Source organism: Carcharhinus amblyrhynchos, chromosome 23 (assembly GCF_965287045.1).
Source record: "Carcharhinus amblyrhynchos chromosome 23, sCarAmb.v2.hapA, whole genome shotgun sequence".
NCBI lineage: Eukaryota > Metazoa > Chordata > Chondrichthyes > Carcharhiniformes > Carcharhinidae > Carcharhinus > Carcharhinus amblyrhynchos.
In genome coordinates, this window is record NC_137346.1 from 21,079,489 (window position 1) to 21,100,404 (window position 20,916).

Below are 20,916 nucleotides of genomic sequence, written 5' to 3' on the forward strand. Positions count from 1 at the left end.
ACTGGTACCTTACAGGTGAGTACAAGAGATGAAGCCAGCAATATCGGGCTGTGTTAAGACACGCCCATACTGGGCAGACCCCATGAGGTGAATGGCAAAGATGACCCACAGCAGCAGTTGATTTTTATACTGGGCATGTAAGTCGGCCTTTGTTTTTTTTTGAAAAAAGGGATTTTGAGGCTTCGGATGTTGACGTATCTGGCAATATCTACAGTAGCCAGACATTTGAATTGAAAAAGTTGTACTTCAGCAAAAGTTTATGGAATTATTACACAAACTCCAATGGCTAAGTGGGACTGAGCCATCAACGCAACAGCTGTGCAGACCAGAAGCTGCCAGGTCCAATCCCCACCCTGAGTAAATCTCAACCAGGACAGTAGGGGCCTCCAAGCATCTCCGCACAACTAGACTGAGACAGAGAGAGAGAGAAAAAAATTAGCCATGATTCTGTGCTTCAGAGGACTTGTGTCTCTACTGTAACTGTGCACATTTAGATGTGAGGTTAAGACAGAATCAGGCACCACTAGAATGCCTCCATTGTTCAGACTCACACAAAGACAGCACTTGACTGAGGTACCAGAGCATGACCACCATTCATGGACCCAAATGCCAGAGAGTCAGCACTTGAGCAGAGCAGGGGTGAAATTTAGAAGGAGGAATAGCCTTTATACTGAACGTTTTTGGGGACTGAGCAAGAACAATACCAGAAAAATGTTTACACCAGAGAGAAACAGATCAAAACAAACGTGCAAATAATAAAGACCTTTCACTTTATCAGTATCAGAAGAACAGAAAAGCACTATTTCCATCTAAAATCATAATCACTGAGATTTGAGTGATAGACACTGCATCCACGTTGCCATTCACGAGTTAATGCTAATGAGCTTTCATACATGAAAGCAAAAAAATGTAGTTATAACTTGGGAGATGGTGCCCCAAGTAAGTAGAAGGGCAAAACCAAAAGATAAGGTGCTCCATCCAGAAACTGCATCAACCACTGGCCAGACTGGAGTTATATTTCAAAAGTACTTTGGAGATACACACAAAAATTGCATATAAAATAGAGGGGAACACATAAAATGGGGTGGGCTGCTCTTGGAAGTTCCGGGAGTGGCCTAGTACTTCGTGTCGGTGTGTGTGCTTGATCCTGGACCGGTAGACGGGCGCCGCAACAGCTCGGTGACTAGCACTGCTAGCTGTGCAGAGACATGGATTTGGGCCTGTGTCTGTGGGAGTTTGCGCATTCTCCCTGTGGTTGTGTGGGTTTCCTCCAGGCGCTCCGGTTTCCTCCCACACCCCAAAGATGTGCTCTTAGGCTGATTGGTTTTACCAAATTGACACTATTCTCCCCTGAATCTGGCTAAGTTAGGGGTTCCATTCGTAGACACGCAGGGTAGAATAGGTGTAGGGTGATGCGGTGATGCGGCGGCGCGGGCTCGTTGGGCCGAAGGGCCTGTTTCCCGTGCTGGGTTGTTCTTTGTTCTTTGTAAAAACATTATTTTCATCACAGAAAGAAAGCCCACATCCCTGTGTATATTCCCTTACATTTAAATTTAGTCATTTGGGCTGCACAGCCATCTAAGAATGTATGCGCAGACCTGATGTTGATTCCAGTGTATCCTATCCACCACTTTAAGGCATTCACTGCTTCTAACATTGCCGCACCATGACTGCAATTTTTACCATCAATAAGGTATACTGCAGCAACTTGCCAAGGCTTCTTTGATGGCACTTTGCAAATCCATGGCCTCCACTGTTAAGAACAAGGGTAGTGGGCCCATAGGAACAACACCACCTGTAATTTTCACCCCACCCCTAAGTCACATTCCATTCTGACTTGGAAATATATAATCATTCCTTCATCATCACTGGGTCAATATTCTGAAACTTCTACCCTAATAGCAGTAAGAGTACCTACACTACACGGACTGCAGCAACTCAAACTGGCAGCTCATCACTATCTTTGCACGGGCAATTAGGGTTGGACAATTAATACTGGCTTAGCCAGCAACCTGCTTATTCAATGAAACAAATAAAAAATGTAGCATTGCACTTCCTTGATACTCAGATCAGTATAATTACAGCCAAAATAACAGGAAAATTGATAGTTTCAGATACTACAAACATTGCTCGAGTCCAGTCATGGTGAGATTCCACTAAACTCTTAAGTATACAAAATTCCCGCTTTCATTTGAGGCAGGAATCATTAATGAAAACTGTAATCTGGATGAGTTAATGGTATTTAGGGACACTCCTGGGTTTTGCCAGAGGTACAAGTGAAAGAGCCAGGAGGATGTCTACAAATTTTCAATAGTTGATTGAGTAACTTGTGTAAAGCTTCTCTCAGTTTAATTTGAGTACCACGATCCTATTCAATTCACTCCCATATCTATATTACACCCGTGTCAGTTGATCAAAATATTTTTGGATTTATCTAGATCTATTCTAAATGTACACGTACTGTATACAAAAACAAAACTAGCTTTAATAGCAAAACACAATTTGAAAAATGAGACACAAAGGCGTATGGAAAGGCATTATAGGTGGCCCCAGGTGTAAAACAGGGCAGTTTACAGCATGTCAAATGATATTGCTACAGAAATGGCTTTTCATATCACCATTTGGCAATTTAGTCACTAAGCTGTCAATTATACAGCAACAGTTTACCTCACAATACACATTCAGTTGCAGTGCATGCTGTTTTTATTATTGGACACAGTTGACTAATTTGACGAGTCAAAGCACCAACTGCTTATTCTGCCATACCTCTGTAATGATATTGCATTCCTGGCCGGTAATGAAACATGGCACTTTCCACAGCTTGTAATGTAACTCATTAAATAAGTTAACAACATGCATTTTACAAATAAGGTCAAATAATTATTATGCAGTTTGACCCTCCCAATCACCTTCATTCAACACAATATGCACATCACTCAAAATGCCAAGTTTCAAAAGTCCTACTTTCACCTTTAACCAATATATCATAAAACCCAAACTCCGAAGCACTGCTCTGCATCATCATTGGGGTCGAGGCAGGGTGCAGTTAACTCAAAAGGAATTGGCAAATGTGAAATAAAACATTCTACCAAAAGTAATGTGTTTATTGTGCAAGCAATTCACAACGTGGTTTACGAGAGCATTCAGAACCAAATAATGGAAAGTGCTTAGCTATTTTACTGACTAAACAATCTGTTTAATGCTTTAGAGTAACGACGACACATCAGGTCCATGCTGTCTTTCTGTCCCCTGCAACTTTATTCTCAAGTGCCAATCCAACTTCCTTACTGATTCATTCATGAGATTGAATTTGACCTGCCTCCCATGGGGAGAGCATATAAAATAGAGGGGAACACATAAAATGGGGTGGGTGCCTGTCCCACCACCTTCCTGCTCACCCCCAAGCTCAAGATCAGCCCGCCATATTTAAATGAACGATTAGGCTTGATGCCATCTGCATGCCCCCGCATATTATTCAACAATCCATCTCTGCTTCCATCACCCTCATATGCAGCAAGTTCCTGCCAAAAACCTTAAATCTATGTCCTCTAGTCCTTGAACCATCAGTTAATGGGAACTTTCCTTTGATTACCTTGTCTACATCTGTCAATTGACCATATCTCTATCAAATCTCCCCACAATCTTCTTTTCTCTAACCTAACCTTGGGGCTAAAATTCCTCATTCCTGGAGTCATTCTGGTCAATATCCTTTACACTTTCTCAAGGATTCTTATACTGTTCCTGAAGTGTGGTGACCATAACTGGACACAATCCTCTAGAATTTAGATAGGATGAGTATAACTTCCCCAATTTTGTACTCAATACCTTTTATTTATGAAGCCCAATATCACATATGCTTTGCTAACTACTCTCTCAATATGTCCTGCCATCTTCAAAAACAAATGCACATGAACCCCCAGGTTTCTCAGTCGCTGCAGCTTTTTTAGAATGGTGTTATCTAGTCACTTTTGACTCTTCTGATCTCATCTACCAAAATGCATCACCTCACTTCCCTGTATTAAATTTCAACAGCTACCGTCTGCCCATTGTATTAGCTTATGTCATGTTGCCATCAACTGGTATCATCCTCATCATCTGCCACACCTTCAAGTTTAGTACCATTGGCAAATTTTGAAATTTTTCTCAGTATTCCAATCAGTTATATATAATCAAACAAAAAAACATCCTAGCATAATGCCTTGTCTCTACCATCCTCCAGACTGGAAAACAACCATTTAACCACTCACTGTTTTATGGCCTTAAACCAAATTTTTACCCAAGCTGACGCTGACTCTCAAATTCATGAATCTCGACTCTTTGGTTGTACTTTAGCAAAAGCTTTCTTAAAATTCACACGAACATCTATTGCTTTTCCTTTGTCACCTTATTTGTTATTTCGTCAAAAAATTCAAATTGATTAGTCAAGTATAATACGCCCTTTACAAGCCCATGCTAGCTCTCCTGAATTAACTCAAACCTGATCTTGCAAATGGATTCTTGGATTTATTGCTATTGGAATGGAATATAAAAGTATTGAAGTGCTGCTGCTACAATACAAAACATTAGTGAGATTGCATTTCGAACATTGTGTATAGTTTTGGTTCCCTTACTTGAGGAGAGATGTAGTTGTACTTGGAGGCGAGTTCAATCATTAGATTGATTCCAGAGATGAGGAGTTTATCTTATGCAGAGACATTGGGCAGTTAAGATGAAAGAGAGGAGGTCTAACTGAGGTGTGCAAGATGATAAAGGGATGGACAAAGTGGACGTGGAGAGGATGTTTCCTCTTGAGAGCAATCTAGAACAAGAGGTCATAGTTTTAGGATAACGGATGGCAGATTTAAAACAGAGATGAGAAGGAATGACTTCTTTCAAAGAGTCATGCGTCTGTGGAATTCACTACCTGACAGTGTGGTGGATGTTGGGATTCTGAGTAAATTTAAGGAGGTGGACAGATTTTTAATTAGTAATGGTTTGAAGTGCTGTGGTGAACAGGCAGGAAAATAGAGTTGAGGCTTAGATGAGATCAGCCATGATTATATTATAGTTTCAAATACCTTACTCATCCCCTTCTCTCCATGTGGTGTTCTCATTGTCTGAGGATTGCTTAATCACAGGGATAAGAGTGGTCAAAGATAAAAAAAACCTGAAATTTTTTTTTCAAGTGATTGTGCGACCTTAGCACTCTTTATGATCAGCTTCTACAAAATTTCAAATGGCTGGAATTATTAAATTTTAAGTAGGTAGAAACATTAGTTTTCCCTTTGTTTACCTCCAATGCCCTCAAAACCATGGACCAATGCATTTGAAAAAAAATCACAAGTGATTTCAGCATTCAATGCAGTTCCCTGTAATGCAGGATGAAGTCCATGCAAACAGAAGGTAACCTTCCTAGATTATGTACATGTGAAACAAAGCAAAGAACTATAGGAGTGTTTTGCAAACTATTCTGCAATGTGGCCCAATTTTAACTCTCCACCATTTTCTCAAAAGCTATTAGGGATAGGCAACAAAGACTAAATTTGCCAGCAATGTCACACCCCATCAATGAATACATATACAAAAAGAATTCTTGAAAATTAACATGGCCCCAGATACCAGCAAAGACAAAACAGCAATAAAACAGAGTAGTAACATTTGGTATGCTATTGTAAATGTTTGTGTATTATTGATCAGCTTATAATAATAGATCGTGTAAATATGAAAGTCTGTATTTCTAAAGCACTTTGCAAAAAATATTTGCTATACTCATGTAGGTTTCAGCCAAACTCTCCATACTGTATGGTAATTGAAGATCAGCGAATCCAATCCCACCCACATATACACCCCGATTTCGAACCAGCCTCCTCCACTCACTCATGCCCTCCCTCCCATCCCACAACCCCCACTCATTAACACATGCCTCCACCCCCACCCAGATTTTTCTACTTTGTTTGGATGTGGGGCAGCTGGAGGGTAAAAGCAGCAATAATAGTGCTCCATAACGGGGATATAAAGAGAAACATTTTTAAAATAGACTCAAAACCTAAACTTTTATGAAATATTGATGTGGGAAGGAAGGCAGGCAGGCCTGGATCCCAGTTGCCAGACCTCAGCATTGCAGATTCTCAATTCCCACAGGTCCCAGACTCCAGGCATTGGATCCTCTCCCCACTTGCCCCAGATCCTAGCCTCCAGGCCTTAGTCCAACTTCCCCTCCCTGTCCATTAACGGTGATTCTTGCAGCGGCAATAGCACCAGGGAGATGGCCCAATGCAGAAAGGCATTCTACAGATTGCACATTGGAGCAGCAAATACCAGGTGGCATGGCCTCTGCATGTTCCAACCACAAAACGCGAGTCACAATTGATAGCGGATTAAAGAGGGTTCCCTAAGCAGTCAGGGAAAAAAAGTTAAACGGGTGGGATTGGTGATTCAAAAATTGGGATCAGATTTCTCATCCCTTGAATCAAGGTTTATTGATGCCAGGACATCACAACAGGTCAAATAGAAGAAGCACGCTCCAAGAACCACTTTAGCCAAAACAGGGATTGAACCTGAGCCTTCAGGGTTAGCTCTAACCAGCAGTGCTAACCAGCCTACCACCTTACCCACTGACCGACCTGTAGTTAGTGGGAATGTCACCGTTTGTTTTTGATTTGATTTATTATTTCACTGTATGTTAATACATCTGGCAAAGTATTGTTTCTTGCACGCTACACAAACAGAACATACTACTCATAGAGAAGGAAACGAGAAACTGCAGAATGTAGTCTTACAGACATTGTGTACAGAAAGGTCAACTTAATGCAAGGTAGGTCCATTCAAAAGTCTGATGGCAGCAGAGAAGAAAGTGTTCTTGAGTTGTTGACATGTGATCTCAAACTTTTGTATCCTTTTCCCAATGGAAGAAGGTGGAAAGGAGAATGTCCGGGGTTTGTGGGGTCCTGAATTATGCTGGCTGCTTTGCCGAGGCAGCGGCAAGTGTATACAGAGTCAATGGATGGGAGGCTGGTTTGAGTGATGGATTGGGCTAAATTCACAAGACTGTAGTTCCTTGTAGTCTTGGGCAGAGCAGGAGCCATACCAAGCTGTGATACAACCAAAAGGAGTGCTTCTATGGTGCATCTGTAAAAGTTGGTGAGAGTCGGAGCTGACATGTCAAATTTCCTTAGTCTTCTGAGAAAGTAGAGGCGTTGGTGGACTTTCTTAACTATAGTGTCAGCATGGCAGGGGGGGGAAACCAGGACAGGTTGTTGATTATCTGAACACCTAAAAACCTGAAGCTCTCGACCCTTTCTATTTCATCTCCATTGATGTAGACAGGGCCAAGTTCTCCTCTACGCTTCCTGAAGTCGATGACAATCTCCTTCATTTTGTTGACATTGAGGGTTGACTGATTCTTGAATAAGGGTTATCATTTTTGCCACTCTCCGATCCTTATTGAGGAGAGATTGGATGATTATGGTAAACACTTCCATGATCTCCACTCACACTTCCTTGAGCAACTTGGGATGCAAGTCATCTCAACTTGATGCGCAAAATCAATTATTTGCTTCTAATCCAGATTAGTCAAAACCACTTTACCTACAATTATTTAAATTTGGATTTTTTTGTTACATCTTTGCACTTCGAGTCCCTTATTATTTTATTTCACCGTGCCTGTCTCATGAAACTTTAGTGGGCTTCTATTGGATTATTAGATTCCTACTCTGACTTTTCAGCTGGGGAAGATGTGTGACATGGTGAGGACAATAAAAAATGTTAACAGGTGTGATTACAAAATGTGCCTTAAACCAGAACCTCAGTTATAACATCAGAATTCATGAGTGGAAGAGCTACCATTCTGTAAAAAAAAATGAAATGCTGCAAAACTTCAAAGACCACAGTGAATGAACAGCAAATGGCAGCAGAAAGACAAAAGCAAGAACAAGTAATAAATTCCAGCCTGGGTGTGGTTTCTGACTGATAAGTCTGGAGGGAGAATCTAAACATTACTCTGGCTATTTTAGTCACTACCAAACCTCCAAAGCCAGAAACAGAATCTGCATCAACAAGTAATGAATATCTGCATCTGGGAAGCACCAGACATGAAAGTGATTATTAACATAAAATGTATGACTGAAAACAACTTACTGTCCTTCAACGCAGTTGCAAATTCTGCTCCACCTTCCTTTTTGAAAGTAGGTAAGCAGTCTGGCTGTGGAAGCTGATTGGCTGTCACAAGAGCTTTCTGCATTTGGATTCGTCCTTCAAGTATTTGATCCCATAATACTTTAAAATAAAAAGAATGCAGATTATTTTAGTTTTTTAAAAATATTATTTAGTATTATCATCACATGTAAGCTTACATTTACACTGCAATGAAGTTACTGTGAAAATCTCCTAGTCGCCACACTCCGCCGCCTGTTCGGGTACACTGAGGGAAAATTTAGCATGGCCAATGCACCTAATCAGCATATCTTTTGGACTGGGGAGGAAACTGGAGCACCATGCAGATATGGGGAGAATGCGCAGACTCCACATAGCCAGTGACCCAAGCTGGGAATCGAACCCTGTGAGCCAGCAGTTCTAACCACTGTGCCACCATGCTGCCCACGGTCCTTCTACTTTAGTGTGGTTGACTTGTCAGTACTTAAGCAATAAATGGGTGCATACAAATTAAGCATAGTTATTATTGAGAAAAAAAATTTAAACAATGAGACAATTGTCTTCAGTTGCAAACTACAGTATGCCTGTAAGTTACTGCAACTCAATTTAGTTTGTGTTTTACACAGCCTAGCAAGATTACAGGTATCTTTGTGAACATGGTCTATAAGTCTGTTAATACCTTAGATGCTATTTTCTCAGGCTGCATTCTCTCCCAAATTGGGAGTGATTCAACACAACTAATTGCAATTTAAGCAAGGCACCCAATTATTTAGCTAAGAAATAAATAGCTTTATTTCCTGGCCAAGATGAATGAACTGAATCATCAGTGCCAAGCCCAGAAACATTTTTATTTATTTGTGTCACAAACAGGCTTCCATTAACACTGCCATGAAGTTACTGTGGAAAAACCCCTAGTCACCACATTCCTACGCTTGTTCAGGTACACTGAGGGAGAATTTAGCACGGCCAGTGCACCTAACCGGCACATCTTTTGGGCTGTGAGAGGAAACCTGAGCATCTGGAGGAAATCCACGCAGACACGGAGAATGTGCAAACTCAACACCGACAGTGACCCAAACTGGGAATTGAACACAGGTCCCTGGCACTGTGAGGCAGCAGTGCTAACCACTGTGCCACTGACATCTGGAGAACTAATGTTAACAGTAATTAGAAATCCATTTTGGTGCAGTGCTTTTGATAGGGGATTTTGGACCTGTGTGAACAGGGCAAACAACTGTGCATCTCCTTAACTTCTCAGTTTGAAAGGTTTTAATGGAAGCACAGAGTCTAAATCAGGAAACGTCTGAATATTTAGACTGGTGAAAAGCTATGTACAGAAAGCAAAATAGAGAGGGAAAGCAAGATGGGATTAAGCAAAAGTTAAAATCAGATAATTTTGCATTTGTAATATAAACTAGCAGATCTACCCTTTTTACTACATTAGCATCCAGTGATATTCCTCATGTACAATTGTGGAATATGTTATTTTGTAAGTGTGAAAATTTAGACCATTCAAAATAATATGTTATTTCGCTAACATGTTGACGTGTCTATTTAAGTATAATTACTGTTACATGAACACTAAGTGAAAGTTTCCACAAAAAGTTGAGAGCCTACAAGTTAAAGTTTTAGTCAGAAGGAAGGCTTATATTAACTCTGCAATGACGTTACTGTGAAATTCCCCAACGAATATATTGGCTTTGGTATTTTGCGTTCATGAAGAACTTCTGGACTACTGTTGAAGTGAGGGCCACACAGATATTGAGTTCCAATACTGAAAATGAGAAGTGGCAAACACTGGATATACTGGGCTGGATTTTTGCTATCGAGACAGGGTACTTTACTTCAGGAACTTTCCCAACTCAGCAGACGGACCTCAATTTAAAGGACTATGTTAAAGCAAATTTTGGATGCAGGGCAGGATGGAGTTGGGCCTACCAACCATAGAAGCAGATCTCAGGCAGCCTAAGGGCAGGGTGAATGCAAACTGGTCAGTAGATCCACCTCAGTTCTCTGAGTTCTTCCCTTTGTTTTCGAAGCTGTTAGGTTCTCCTGCCATCAACCATTACATCCCGTCATCCCTCCACATCAGCTCATAACCCCCAATCAACCCCAGGCGGCCCATTTACACCCTGATAGGTATTCACCCTGTATACACTACGGGCAAGCCTCAGGAGCCAGGCAGAATTTTAAAAAGCCTTCAAATACAGCTTTCACTCATATAGACTTGATAGTAAAAAAATCCCATTCGTGGAACCATTCAAAATCTGACGTGGTTAATCTCATATTAAAAACAAACTTCTATTCAGGCCACAGAGAGCTAATCCTCTAATATCTTTTTAAACTGTCAATCAAACCGTGAACTCTGATCATCAGTTTAGATCCATTCAGCTTTTGAAACTCACTCAGCCAAGTGGGCACAATGACATAGTCCGTGGAAAGATGTCAATAACAACATCTATTGAAACTACACAACCAGTTAGTTTTTTTTAAACCAAACTATATCAGGTGGCCTGTCAATCAAAGCAATCCAGCTCAGGGTTTTTTAAAAAACTTTCATGAATGGCTTATTTTTCATATTTAAAGATTGGGGGATTCAAAAATTCTTTCAGATCGTGGCATTATTCGACATGATTTCCACTTCATTCTCCCTTCAAGAGTATTTTGTAAATTTCATAAATTTGTGACTCACACAGTGCAAGAGGCTTTGCTAAAGCCAAACTTGGATCTGTCTGAACTAAGATCAAATGGCTCTGCTGAGTTTATGTTTCTCTCCTGTGTGAATTGCATTTCGCCCCCTTCAACCTGCTGGTAAAAATTGGCTCTGTCTATAGGTGTAGGTGCCCCATTAAGGACTACAAATCTATTTACTATGAAGCAAACATTGGGCTCACAGAAGTCAATTTAAATATGGCTGATGTTAAGCAAATCCTGATTAGGTCCATTAATTGACAAATAGCAGAAATCCTGACACTAGAATTTAGCACTTCGATCATGTTCCTTCATCCTTCTTTTCAACTTTTAATACAAAAGCTAGAATGTGATTTACAAGAAGCTTATATTAGCAAGTATGATGATTCTACTTTGGCTTAGAGGGAGAGGGAAACAATCACTATTAACTCTCTTAGCCATCAATCAGTATAAGGATGGGGACAAGTTCTCTAGTCAAAGAGATTGGACAAGTAGAAATTTAAGGACACTGGAAGATTCGCTCTGGCTTGGCTGGGAGAAGGCGGCACTGGAGTGTTGCTTGCTGTTGGAAATCGGTTCAGTAATTCTCAAAAACCTAAGGGAAAAGACTTGTGATGGACATGGGCATTACAACTCAGAGAAGCAGGGAGAAGTGAGTCTGTTGGAAGCTTGGAATAACTTTGGACTGTTCCTGTAAAGACTACAATTCTGGGGAAAGTGTGGTGTAACACAAAGGCAGCAGGGGGTTTTCGATTGTGGTAGGAAGTTAAGAGGGGATATCTTTTCTGTAGTTTAGTGTATTAGTTGCCTCCAAAGTAATGCTTAGTCAATGTTGCTTTTAGTGGATTTGTTGCAATAAACATCTTAGAAAGTAAATATCTTGTGCAATTCTTTAAAATGGTTCCTCGGAATTCAAATTTCTTTACCATAACCATTTTTGGAAGTTTAGAATAATTGTGTTCATAACCTGCAGCAGATATGCCTCTTTGGTTCTGCTGGAGGCAATTTCTTCTTAAAAGTGGAAATACTGCCTCAGTTAAAAGAAGGCCAACCTGTCACAAGAGGAATTATTTCCAGGCTCTATGGAAGTCCCAGGGCCCTTATTCCATTCTGATACTACACAAACAGCATCAGAAATAAATAGCCACATATTTTAGGGCTTTTTGGTGACATGAGAGAAAGTGGTGATGGGAAAAGTTAAAGTTAAAAGTTTATTTTTTGGTCACAAATAAGGCTTACATTAACACTGCAATGAAGTTACTCTGAAATTCCCCTAGTTGCCACAAACCGGCGCCTGTTTGGGTTCATGCATCTAAACAGCACATTTTTCAGATCGAGAGCAGAAATTGGAGCACCAGGAGGAAACTCACACAGACATGGCGAGAACTTGCAAACTCCACACAGACAGTGACACAAGTCAGGAATCAAACCTGGGTTCCTGGCGCTGAGGCAGCTGTGCTAAGTACCGTGCCACTATGCGAGGATAGGTACAAAAGTACAAAAACAATAGGACAATTCTCACTGGATACACCTGCATTTGAAAAAAAGCTCAAGTCTCTCTTCATGGGTTGGAAAGCTATTAAAAATATACATCTTTAGGAAGCTTAGGTTCAATTATTATTTAACTCCAAATATATTGCTCCCACTCATAACATCATTAACACTTTGAAGCATTCTTACAGAATATTCTTAATTGAAGATTATCAGAATCAATCCTGTCCATCAGAAACAAAAACCCAACAACATACAATGACAGAAAAATTGGAATGAATTCAAAATTGTGCTACCTGGTGAAGGATGTAGTGAATGAAGAATAGAGAAAATATAACAAGAGGTCAAAGAAAAGAAAATAGCATTTCTTTACACAATCAAACAAATTTCCTGAAGTAATCATAAGACTGTAATAACCGCAATCAGCAATACTGTGGAAATGTTAACGTACCTATTTGGTTTTTTACTGATTGTCCCTTCTCCACCTCTTCAGCCACTTTTTCCTTGGAGACCTTCATTACTGTGACATTGTCTTCTTCCATATCTTCACGATTTATGTCATCATCTTGATCTTCCTCCTCCTCCTCTTCTTCTTCCTCCTCCTCTTCTTCTTCTTCCTCCTCCTCTTCTTCTTCTTCCTCCTCCTCCGCCTCTTCTTCACTACTATCATCACTTTTTCCAATATCATTCATGCCTTCTGTGAACTTCTCAAAATCCTTGATTTTTTGGAAGTCAAAATTACATTTTTTAATCGTATTACACAAAGGTTCTACGTCTGGCTCCTCTTCCTCGTCATCTTCAGTGCTTTCAAAATCTTCAGCTTGCTCTTCCTCTTCACCTAACAATGACGAACACAAAACATAAAAAAACTGATTTCTTAAGATTTTATGCTTTTGCCTCCTTGAAAATGAAATATTTTGCATTACTCAAACATCTTTTCAATGTGTACATAAAACGGTTTTGCAAAATAACTCATAACTCCTCATCTAAATGTTTATACTGCATAGCCTCCTTTGAATTTCCTGATGACTTTGTTAAAACTATAGGTGAAATGACAATCCTCAGCATCTTAGGCTGGCAGCACTCTGTCAGGTTATTTTACAAAAATTATTTTAAAAACCATAAGATTAACCAGATGGTCCAAATTGGTGGGAACATTGCTGCTAAGTTAGGTTACTTTAAGGTACAGGCATGCTTTCAAAATGTGGTAGGCTTACATGAAGGGAATTCATGGTCACAGACACCGTCAAATGTTTAAAGCAAACAGTATCAACATTGATAGATATATGAGCTGCACAGTACACAAGATGAAATTCAAGGAGATTCAATGCCTTTTCTTGAAATAGTTTTTTTCTTATTATTTCCATGACCAAAATACACTGAACAACTTCCAAAAGCCAAAGTCATGAGTTGCACAGTCTTGTGACCAGCAAACATTTAATAAATAATTCATAGGGACAGCATATAGCCATATTTAAGGACACTTGAAGTCAACTCCAAGGTATTTGAGACCTACAACCATTACAATAATTTCTATTTAATTGTCAGCTGCTAACTTTGGCAAGTGAATTCTACTCTCTTTGCAGGATATATTTAAAGCCCAACCCACCCTTGGCACATGCCATTTTAATTGCATAACTTTTATTTGTTCATAATCCAAACATAAACCATTAAAATTAGAAAAACATATTTTGGAATTTAACCTATGGTAGATAGAAATAAATGGAACTGTGCACAGAAATGATTACTGAATATTAACTCTGAATTCCTAAGAACGGGGGGACTCTCCTGTACTTTTGATAATGGATTTTCAACAATGTATTTTCAAACTAGAAGACTTTTTTTGATAAAGTTTCTGTTCTCTCATTTTAAAGTCATAACATTGTGACAATTACTTATACAAGATATATAAACTTTATAGCTAATAACTGAGTTGGATCTGAATCATAAGGTGTTATTAGGCCTGCTTGAAACTACGAATATGCTCAAGCATATCACCTACCTGAGGAGCCAGGCAAAGAGCTCTCCCCACGTTCTTCCCGCAATGCCTTTCGAGAGGTTGCCTTCCCAGCATACCTCTTGTCTGTATCAGACAGCAAAGCTGAAGCACGTTTCCGCAGTTTACTGTCAAATGTCCAGTCATCTTCCCCCTCATCAAATCTGTCAACGACTTTGGCAATTGTTGCTGCAAAGCAAAGAGAAAGCTTTAGCCCTGGCATGCACTTGGTTTTAAGAGCAAGACAATGTAGTTCTAGCTCAGATATAAATAACTCAATTCACTCCAACAAATGCTGCAAGGTTGTCTCATTAGAGAATTGTTCGAGATGCAATATTCCTTAATTGACACAGGTGACAGTTACAATTTATTTCTAGTGATTGTTTTAAAAGATTTTCTGCCACCTTGCTAGGACTGACATTTGCAGAGTTGGTGGGTTGGGTAGGCTGCAGTTGTCTGTTGCTTCATCTGCAGTCTGATTTCCCATCAATAGCTGTCCATAGGACAGTCACACTTGTTTCAGCACTATGTCTGACACTCCAGTCAGTTGAAGGGGAGAGCTGGTTTAGCATTGCAAACCTCAGCGGTAACCTAGACCCCACAGTCAATGATACAATATGCCTTTCGTTCCTGAACAAAAACGGTTCTTTCATCTACATCTGTTTAAAAAAAAGGTTTTCTGTGAAATGGTGCATGGTACAATGTAATTATTCTCACTGCTCACACTGCAGTCAAAAACCAACAAACACCTCATAAAACCTGCAACTCATTCATTATTTTCACCAATATTTCTTATTTGCTGGGCTGATGGATTAGAATTACAGCTACCCAAAATTTGTTGAAATCAATTTTCTTGGCATTGTTGATGGCTAAATCCCAAATGGAAAAATGGTGATTTTCCAAACAAGCTGTGACTGGCTTTATTGTAGCACAATAAGTTCAATCAGTGGACCAGCAATAGTTTGATATGAGGTGCCTGGTGGAATTCCTGTGAACAGCACCACTTTGTTCAGAGGTACAATTTAGCAACAAGGAGAACCACTGGAGATAATTAATCAGATTTCTATTTAAGAGTTAGAGTTCAAAGTAGCAAATTTGCATGTAGTGGAAAGTAATCAATGCACGCAAGACTTTTTAATATATATATATAGTTTTAGTATGTTGAAACTGCTTCCAAATCTAATGTTTCAACATGTGGTTAAGTTATGCATGAAGTCACAAGCCTGTTTAAAGCTCTACTTCATATGATACTTGCATTTGGAGAAAATGTTATTGACTATAGTCATTTTTTAACAAACGCCCTTAATTTACAACATCCTAGAATCATTAAACATTTCTGTATAGCATGAAGTAGTCAGCACTACAGCATATTGCATAATAGGCCACAGATGTGATAACTATAAACCAGTCTATCAACTCGATGAAACTAGTAAATATATGTAACTTGACCTCAGATTCAGCAATTAAACTATTACTGCTGAAAAAAAGACGTGCTGTCAAAGCTTTTTGCCTTGCAGCCATCATGACAGTTTACAAGAATATCAAAAGTAAAGGGAATAATTTATACTGGCTGAGAAGCGAATGTTGTTGGTTGGCGAGTAAACTTGCTGATTCTGTCACCTTAGCAGATAGAAAAAGCATGTCCACCTTTTTCAACTAAATAAAAGCTTGGAAGACAGCTATTCTCTGCCCCCACAGCAATGCCTTAAATCATTCAACCTGCCTGTTTGAATCTGAACAAGAGCTTGGCAGTTAACCATCCCTGGTGCATTCAACATGGAATGCCTTTACCAATCAGAGTCCACATGCCAATCAACTGGCATTCACTTCTGATACAGTATAAATTGTTGTGCCCTTTAATATTGGTATTCTTGAAAACTGTTCTGATAGTGTATGAAGAAAAGCTTCGATAATATATCTTTTTTTTAAACAATATTCAAGTTCTGTATTACCAAATTAATAGAACCATTCATTGACATTTCCATAGCATTGGATTACTGGTAATCGCCAAACTGCGTGCGGTATACTAGTATCAAAATAATCTTTCAATTTAAAACGTAGCATTACAATTATGAAACCGAAAGAGTAAATGCTGGAAAAACTCAGCAGGTCTGGCAGCATATGTAAGGAGAGAAAAGAGCTAACATTTTGAGTCCAGGTGACCCTTTGCCAAAGCTAAAAGGGTCACCTGGACGCGAAACGTCAGCTCTTTTCTCTCCTTACTGATGCTGCCAGACCTGCTGAGTTTTTCCAGCATCTTCTCTTTTGGTTTCAGATTCCAGCACCCGCAGTAATTTGATTTTATTAAAATGATGAAACCTTAAGATAATAAGCTTTAAAAATTGAGGTGAGAAGAAAATGAAAAATAGTAAAAGGCTTCAACAGCTCAAGCAATAAGAACAATGTTGGACCAGGGAAGCTGTGAATGGAAGAGCAAGGAGCTTTTCATCATCTGAACTACCTTCTTCTATTGGTTATTTTGTACTGTTTCTCAAGTCTCTAAAATGAAGCAGCAGACATATATTAGATCACAAAACACACCCTGACTATCCCAGCCTACCACCAGAAGTGTGCATATGTATCACCAACAGGGGACAGATCAAGGTGAAATAACATATGGAAAACACTTAATGCCAAGCTGTTAAATATGAAAATGTGAGAAACTGACGAGCACAGGTGAAAATGAGTTGCGATTAGGATTAATTTAATACTCAAAAGGCTTGCAATTAAATATTGTGTTTATGGAAGAATAAAAATTCCATTTATTTCATTTTGTCAGCATTATTGTTAGCACAGAGAGCACTTTAGTGCCTCCCATCTCTTTATTGAAAATGCCTTCCAAATCTCTCTAGAGAATTGGGTCCACCATCATGAAAATCACATTAGTGGAAATTACAGTTAGGAATTATGACCTGGCACAGCCCCAATTGCCCTATATTTTCATAACGTATTGAAGCTGGTTTAATTTTTAGCTGTGATTCACTAGAACTGTAAATATTATAAAATAAATGCAAGTACGTGGTCTTAATACCAAGCAGATAGTGACTTCCCACTTTAACTCTTTTTCGGATTTAATTGGGAAAAGCTTTGAAGCAAGATGATACTCAAGTGTGTCAGTGATTCACAGGGCTCAGTGTACAAAAAGCTGAAGCTCTGGCCCACCTGAAAGAGTTTGTTTTTCAGAACCTTGGCTGACACTCCACCGCAAAGCTGAAAGACTGTAACACTGGGTATTGTTTCTCAATGGCACGTTGAACCAAGGTTACAACTGCCCTTTTGAGTGTAAATGAGAGATGTTCTAGCATAATTTGAAGAAAAGCCAGGTTGCCTCAGCACCCCATCTGATTACTTATTCTCAAGAAAATTTGGCATGTCAGCTATGACTCTCTCCAACTTTTACAGATGCACCATAGAAAGCATTCTTTCTGGTTGTAGCACGGCTTGGTATGGTTCCTGCTCTGCCCAAAGCCACAAAAAAACTATAAACAGTCATGAACGTAGCCCAATGCATCACACAGCCTCTCGTCCACTGACTGTGTCTACGCTTCCCACTACCTCAGAGAAGCAGCCAGCATAATTAAGGACCCCACGCACCCCGGACATTCTCTCTTCCACCTTCTTCCATCAGGAAAAAGATTTTAAAAGGTCTGAGGTCACATACCAACCAACTCAAGAACAGCTTCTTCCCTGCTGCCGTGAGGCTTATGAATGGGCCTACCTTGCATTAAGTTGCTCCTTCTCTATACCCTAGCTATGACTGTAGCACTACATTCTGCCCTCTCTCGTTTCCTTCTCTACGAATGGTATGCTTTTTCTGTATAGCACCAAGAAACAATACTTTTCACTTCATGCTAATACATGTGACAATAATAAATCAAATCAATCAACACAACTGACACTGTTTAGTTTTTCTCATCGCTATTTGTGGGACCTTAGTTTATATAAATTTGTTAAATGTTTTCCCACACTATAACAGTGACTATATTAAAAGTAATTCAGAGACTGAAGCACTCTAGACTCAAAGATGTGAAGGCTTTATACACATGCAAATATTTGCTTTCCACTTTTACAGTTAAATGTAGGAAAAGCCCCAAAACTGAACTTCATGTAAACAAAAACCACCGAAATAAAACGTCTAAAAATCCTTCCATGGGATGCGGGTGTCACCTGTTGGGCCAGCATTTTTGCCATCCATGCAAATTAACAGCATGACCTCAATTGCAATATTGTTTCTAGTTCTGGGCAGCACACTTGAGGGAAGATGTGAAAACATTAGGGAGGGTGCAGAAAAGATTCATGAGAGTAGTACAAGCAATGTGGAATTTCATTTATAAATAATCAAGAAATGAGTGTGTTGAATGTACATTAAAATAATTATATGATTTCACATGTTAGGTTTTAGCTGCAAGCAAGTCTAGCATTTGTACCACAATACTGTTCCAACTTCAGTGCAGAAAATCACACAAAATGAAGTCAACTACGGGTCAACTGATGCTGAGAAGCTGGAAAGCTGTTTGAAGAAAGAATCATTTAATTCTAATTAAAAAGGGAAAAAAAGACTTGCATTTATAAAGTGCTCTTCACAGCCATCTAATGACTCAAGGGGCTTTGCTGTCAATGAAGTACTTTTGGAAGTGTAGTCACTGTTGTAATATCGGAAACATGCAACCAATTTGTACAGCAACCTCTCTCAAATAGCAATGTGATATTGACCACATCATTTGTCTTTTGTAATGCTGAGGTTTGGTCAGTGGGGATAAACCCCTGCTCTTCTTCAAAATAATGTATGGGGTCTTCTGCAGCCAAGTAGGCAGTGGGCCCTTGGATTAACACCTGAAATGCGAGGATATCATAGAACTTCAAGGCCTTAGGAGAAAAAGGGCCACGTGAGTTCGTGTGGAAATTTTCAAAATTACTGCAGTGAATAATGGAGGGGCATGTGATGTGTGGTTTCTGTATGATGTGGGAACGGGTGGACCCCAGGATCCTCCCTAGTGACCATGTCTGCAGTAAGTGCAGGTTGCTGGAGGAGCTCCAGCTCAAGGTAGATGAGCTGGCCTCTGAGCTACGGACGCTGAGGCTCATCAGGGGGAGAAAGGGTGCCATTGTCAATGGGGTGCAAGTGACATCCACCCCCCCAGACTGGCTAACTCTAAGGGTCAGGAACAAGAGGGGGCTGCTGAGAGGAGGAAGGAGGGTGGGGAGAGGAGGCCTCAGCCTCTCAAGCTGCATAACAGGTTTGAGGTTCTTGCTTCCAGTCTGGACGAGAACGAGGGAGGTGAGGTTGGTGAGCAGACTGCACACGGTACAGTGATGCAGCAGGCCATAGGCAAAGAGAAGGGGAAAAGGAACGTAGTTGTAATTGGGGATAGTGGGGTGAAGGGTATTGACACTGTCCTTTGTCACAATGACAAAGTGCACAGAAGGGTGTGTTGTCTGCCTGGTGCTCGGGTCCGGGATGTCACATCTGGGCTGCAGAGGAACCTGGAGTGGGAGGGTGAGAATCCGGTCGTAGTTGTTCATGTGGGTGCCGACGACGTAGGCAAAATGCAAACTGAGGATCTGGGGAGGGAGTATGAAAAGCTGGGAATGGAATTAAAAAGTAGAACCGACAAGGTGGTCATCTCTGGGCTACTGCCTGAACTGAGTGCAGACGGGCGTAGGGTTGATAGGATTAAGGAAGTGAATGGGTGGCTCAGGGATTGGTGTGGGAGGAATGGGTTTGAATTTATGGGGCATTGGCACCAGTATTGGGGTAGGTGGGACCTGTTCAGGTGGGATGGGGTTGGTCTGAACCGTGCTGGGATCAGAGTGCTGGCTAATCGTGTAAAGAGGACTGTAGACAGGGCTTTAAACTAATTAGGAGGGGGGAGGGTGTGAGGGTAGGTGACATTACGGGGTCTAAAGTTAAGGAGACGGTACAGGTAAGGATTGAGGCCGAGGATGTCCCAATAATAGAGGGGGCAAGGGGCGTGAGTATGGTTGGTGGCGTTCCAGCAAATAATGTCCAGGTGAAGGCTGGGATGAAGGTGCTTTATCTGAATGCGCGAAGCATTAGGAATAAAGTGGATGAGTTGGTGGCACAGATCGACACAAATGGATACGATCTGGTGGCCATTACAGAGACGTGGCTGCAAGGTGACAGGGACTGGGAGCTGAATGTCCAGGGGTATCAAGTGTTTAGGAAGGATAGGCAGGAGGGAAAAGGGGGGGGGGGGGTAGCTCTGCTGATTAAGGATAGCATCAGGGTGGTAGCGAGGGATGATATTGGAGCCAAGGAGCAGAAGGTGGAATCGTTGTGGGTAGAGATTAGGAACAGCAAAGGGAGGAAGACGCTGGTGGGTGTCGTCTATAGGCCCCCCAATAACGATCTGGAGGTGGGGTGGGCTGTTAACGCGCAAATAAATGCGGCGTGCAGGAATGGGACGGCCGTAGTTATGGGGGATTTCAATCTGCATATTGATTGGTCGACCCATGTTGGACGCGGTGGGCTCGAGGAGGATTTCTTGGAATGCTGCCGGGATAGTTTCCTCGAACAGTGTGTGTTGGAGCCGACGAGGGAGCAAGCTATCTTGGATCTGGTGCTATGTAATGAGGCGGGTAGAATT

General features: G+C 40.6%; 1 protein-coding gene across 1 annotated transcript in view; it reads right to left on the bottom strand.

The window, feature by feature from the left end:
* aatf (apoptosis antagonizing transcription factor) overlaps positions 1-20,916 on the bottom strand; it is a 102,568-nt gene that overhangs the window by 75,160 nt on the left and 6,492 nt on the right. Inside the window, exons 2-4 of the mRNA XM_080210735.1 lie at positions 14,315-14,497; positions 12,764-13,150; positions 8,116-8,253 (exon numbers count right to left, since the gene is read on the bottom strand). Of these exons, the coding sequence (XP_080066861.1) occupies positions 8,116-8,253; positions 12,764-13,150; positions 14,315-14,497 (708 nt within the window). The remainder of the gene's footprint in view (positions 1-8,115; positions 8,254-12,763; positions 13,151-14,314; positions 14,498-20,916) is intronic.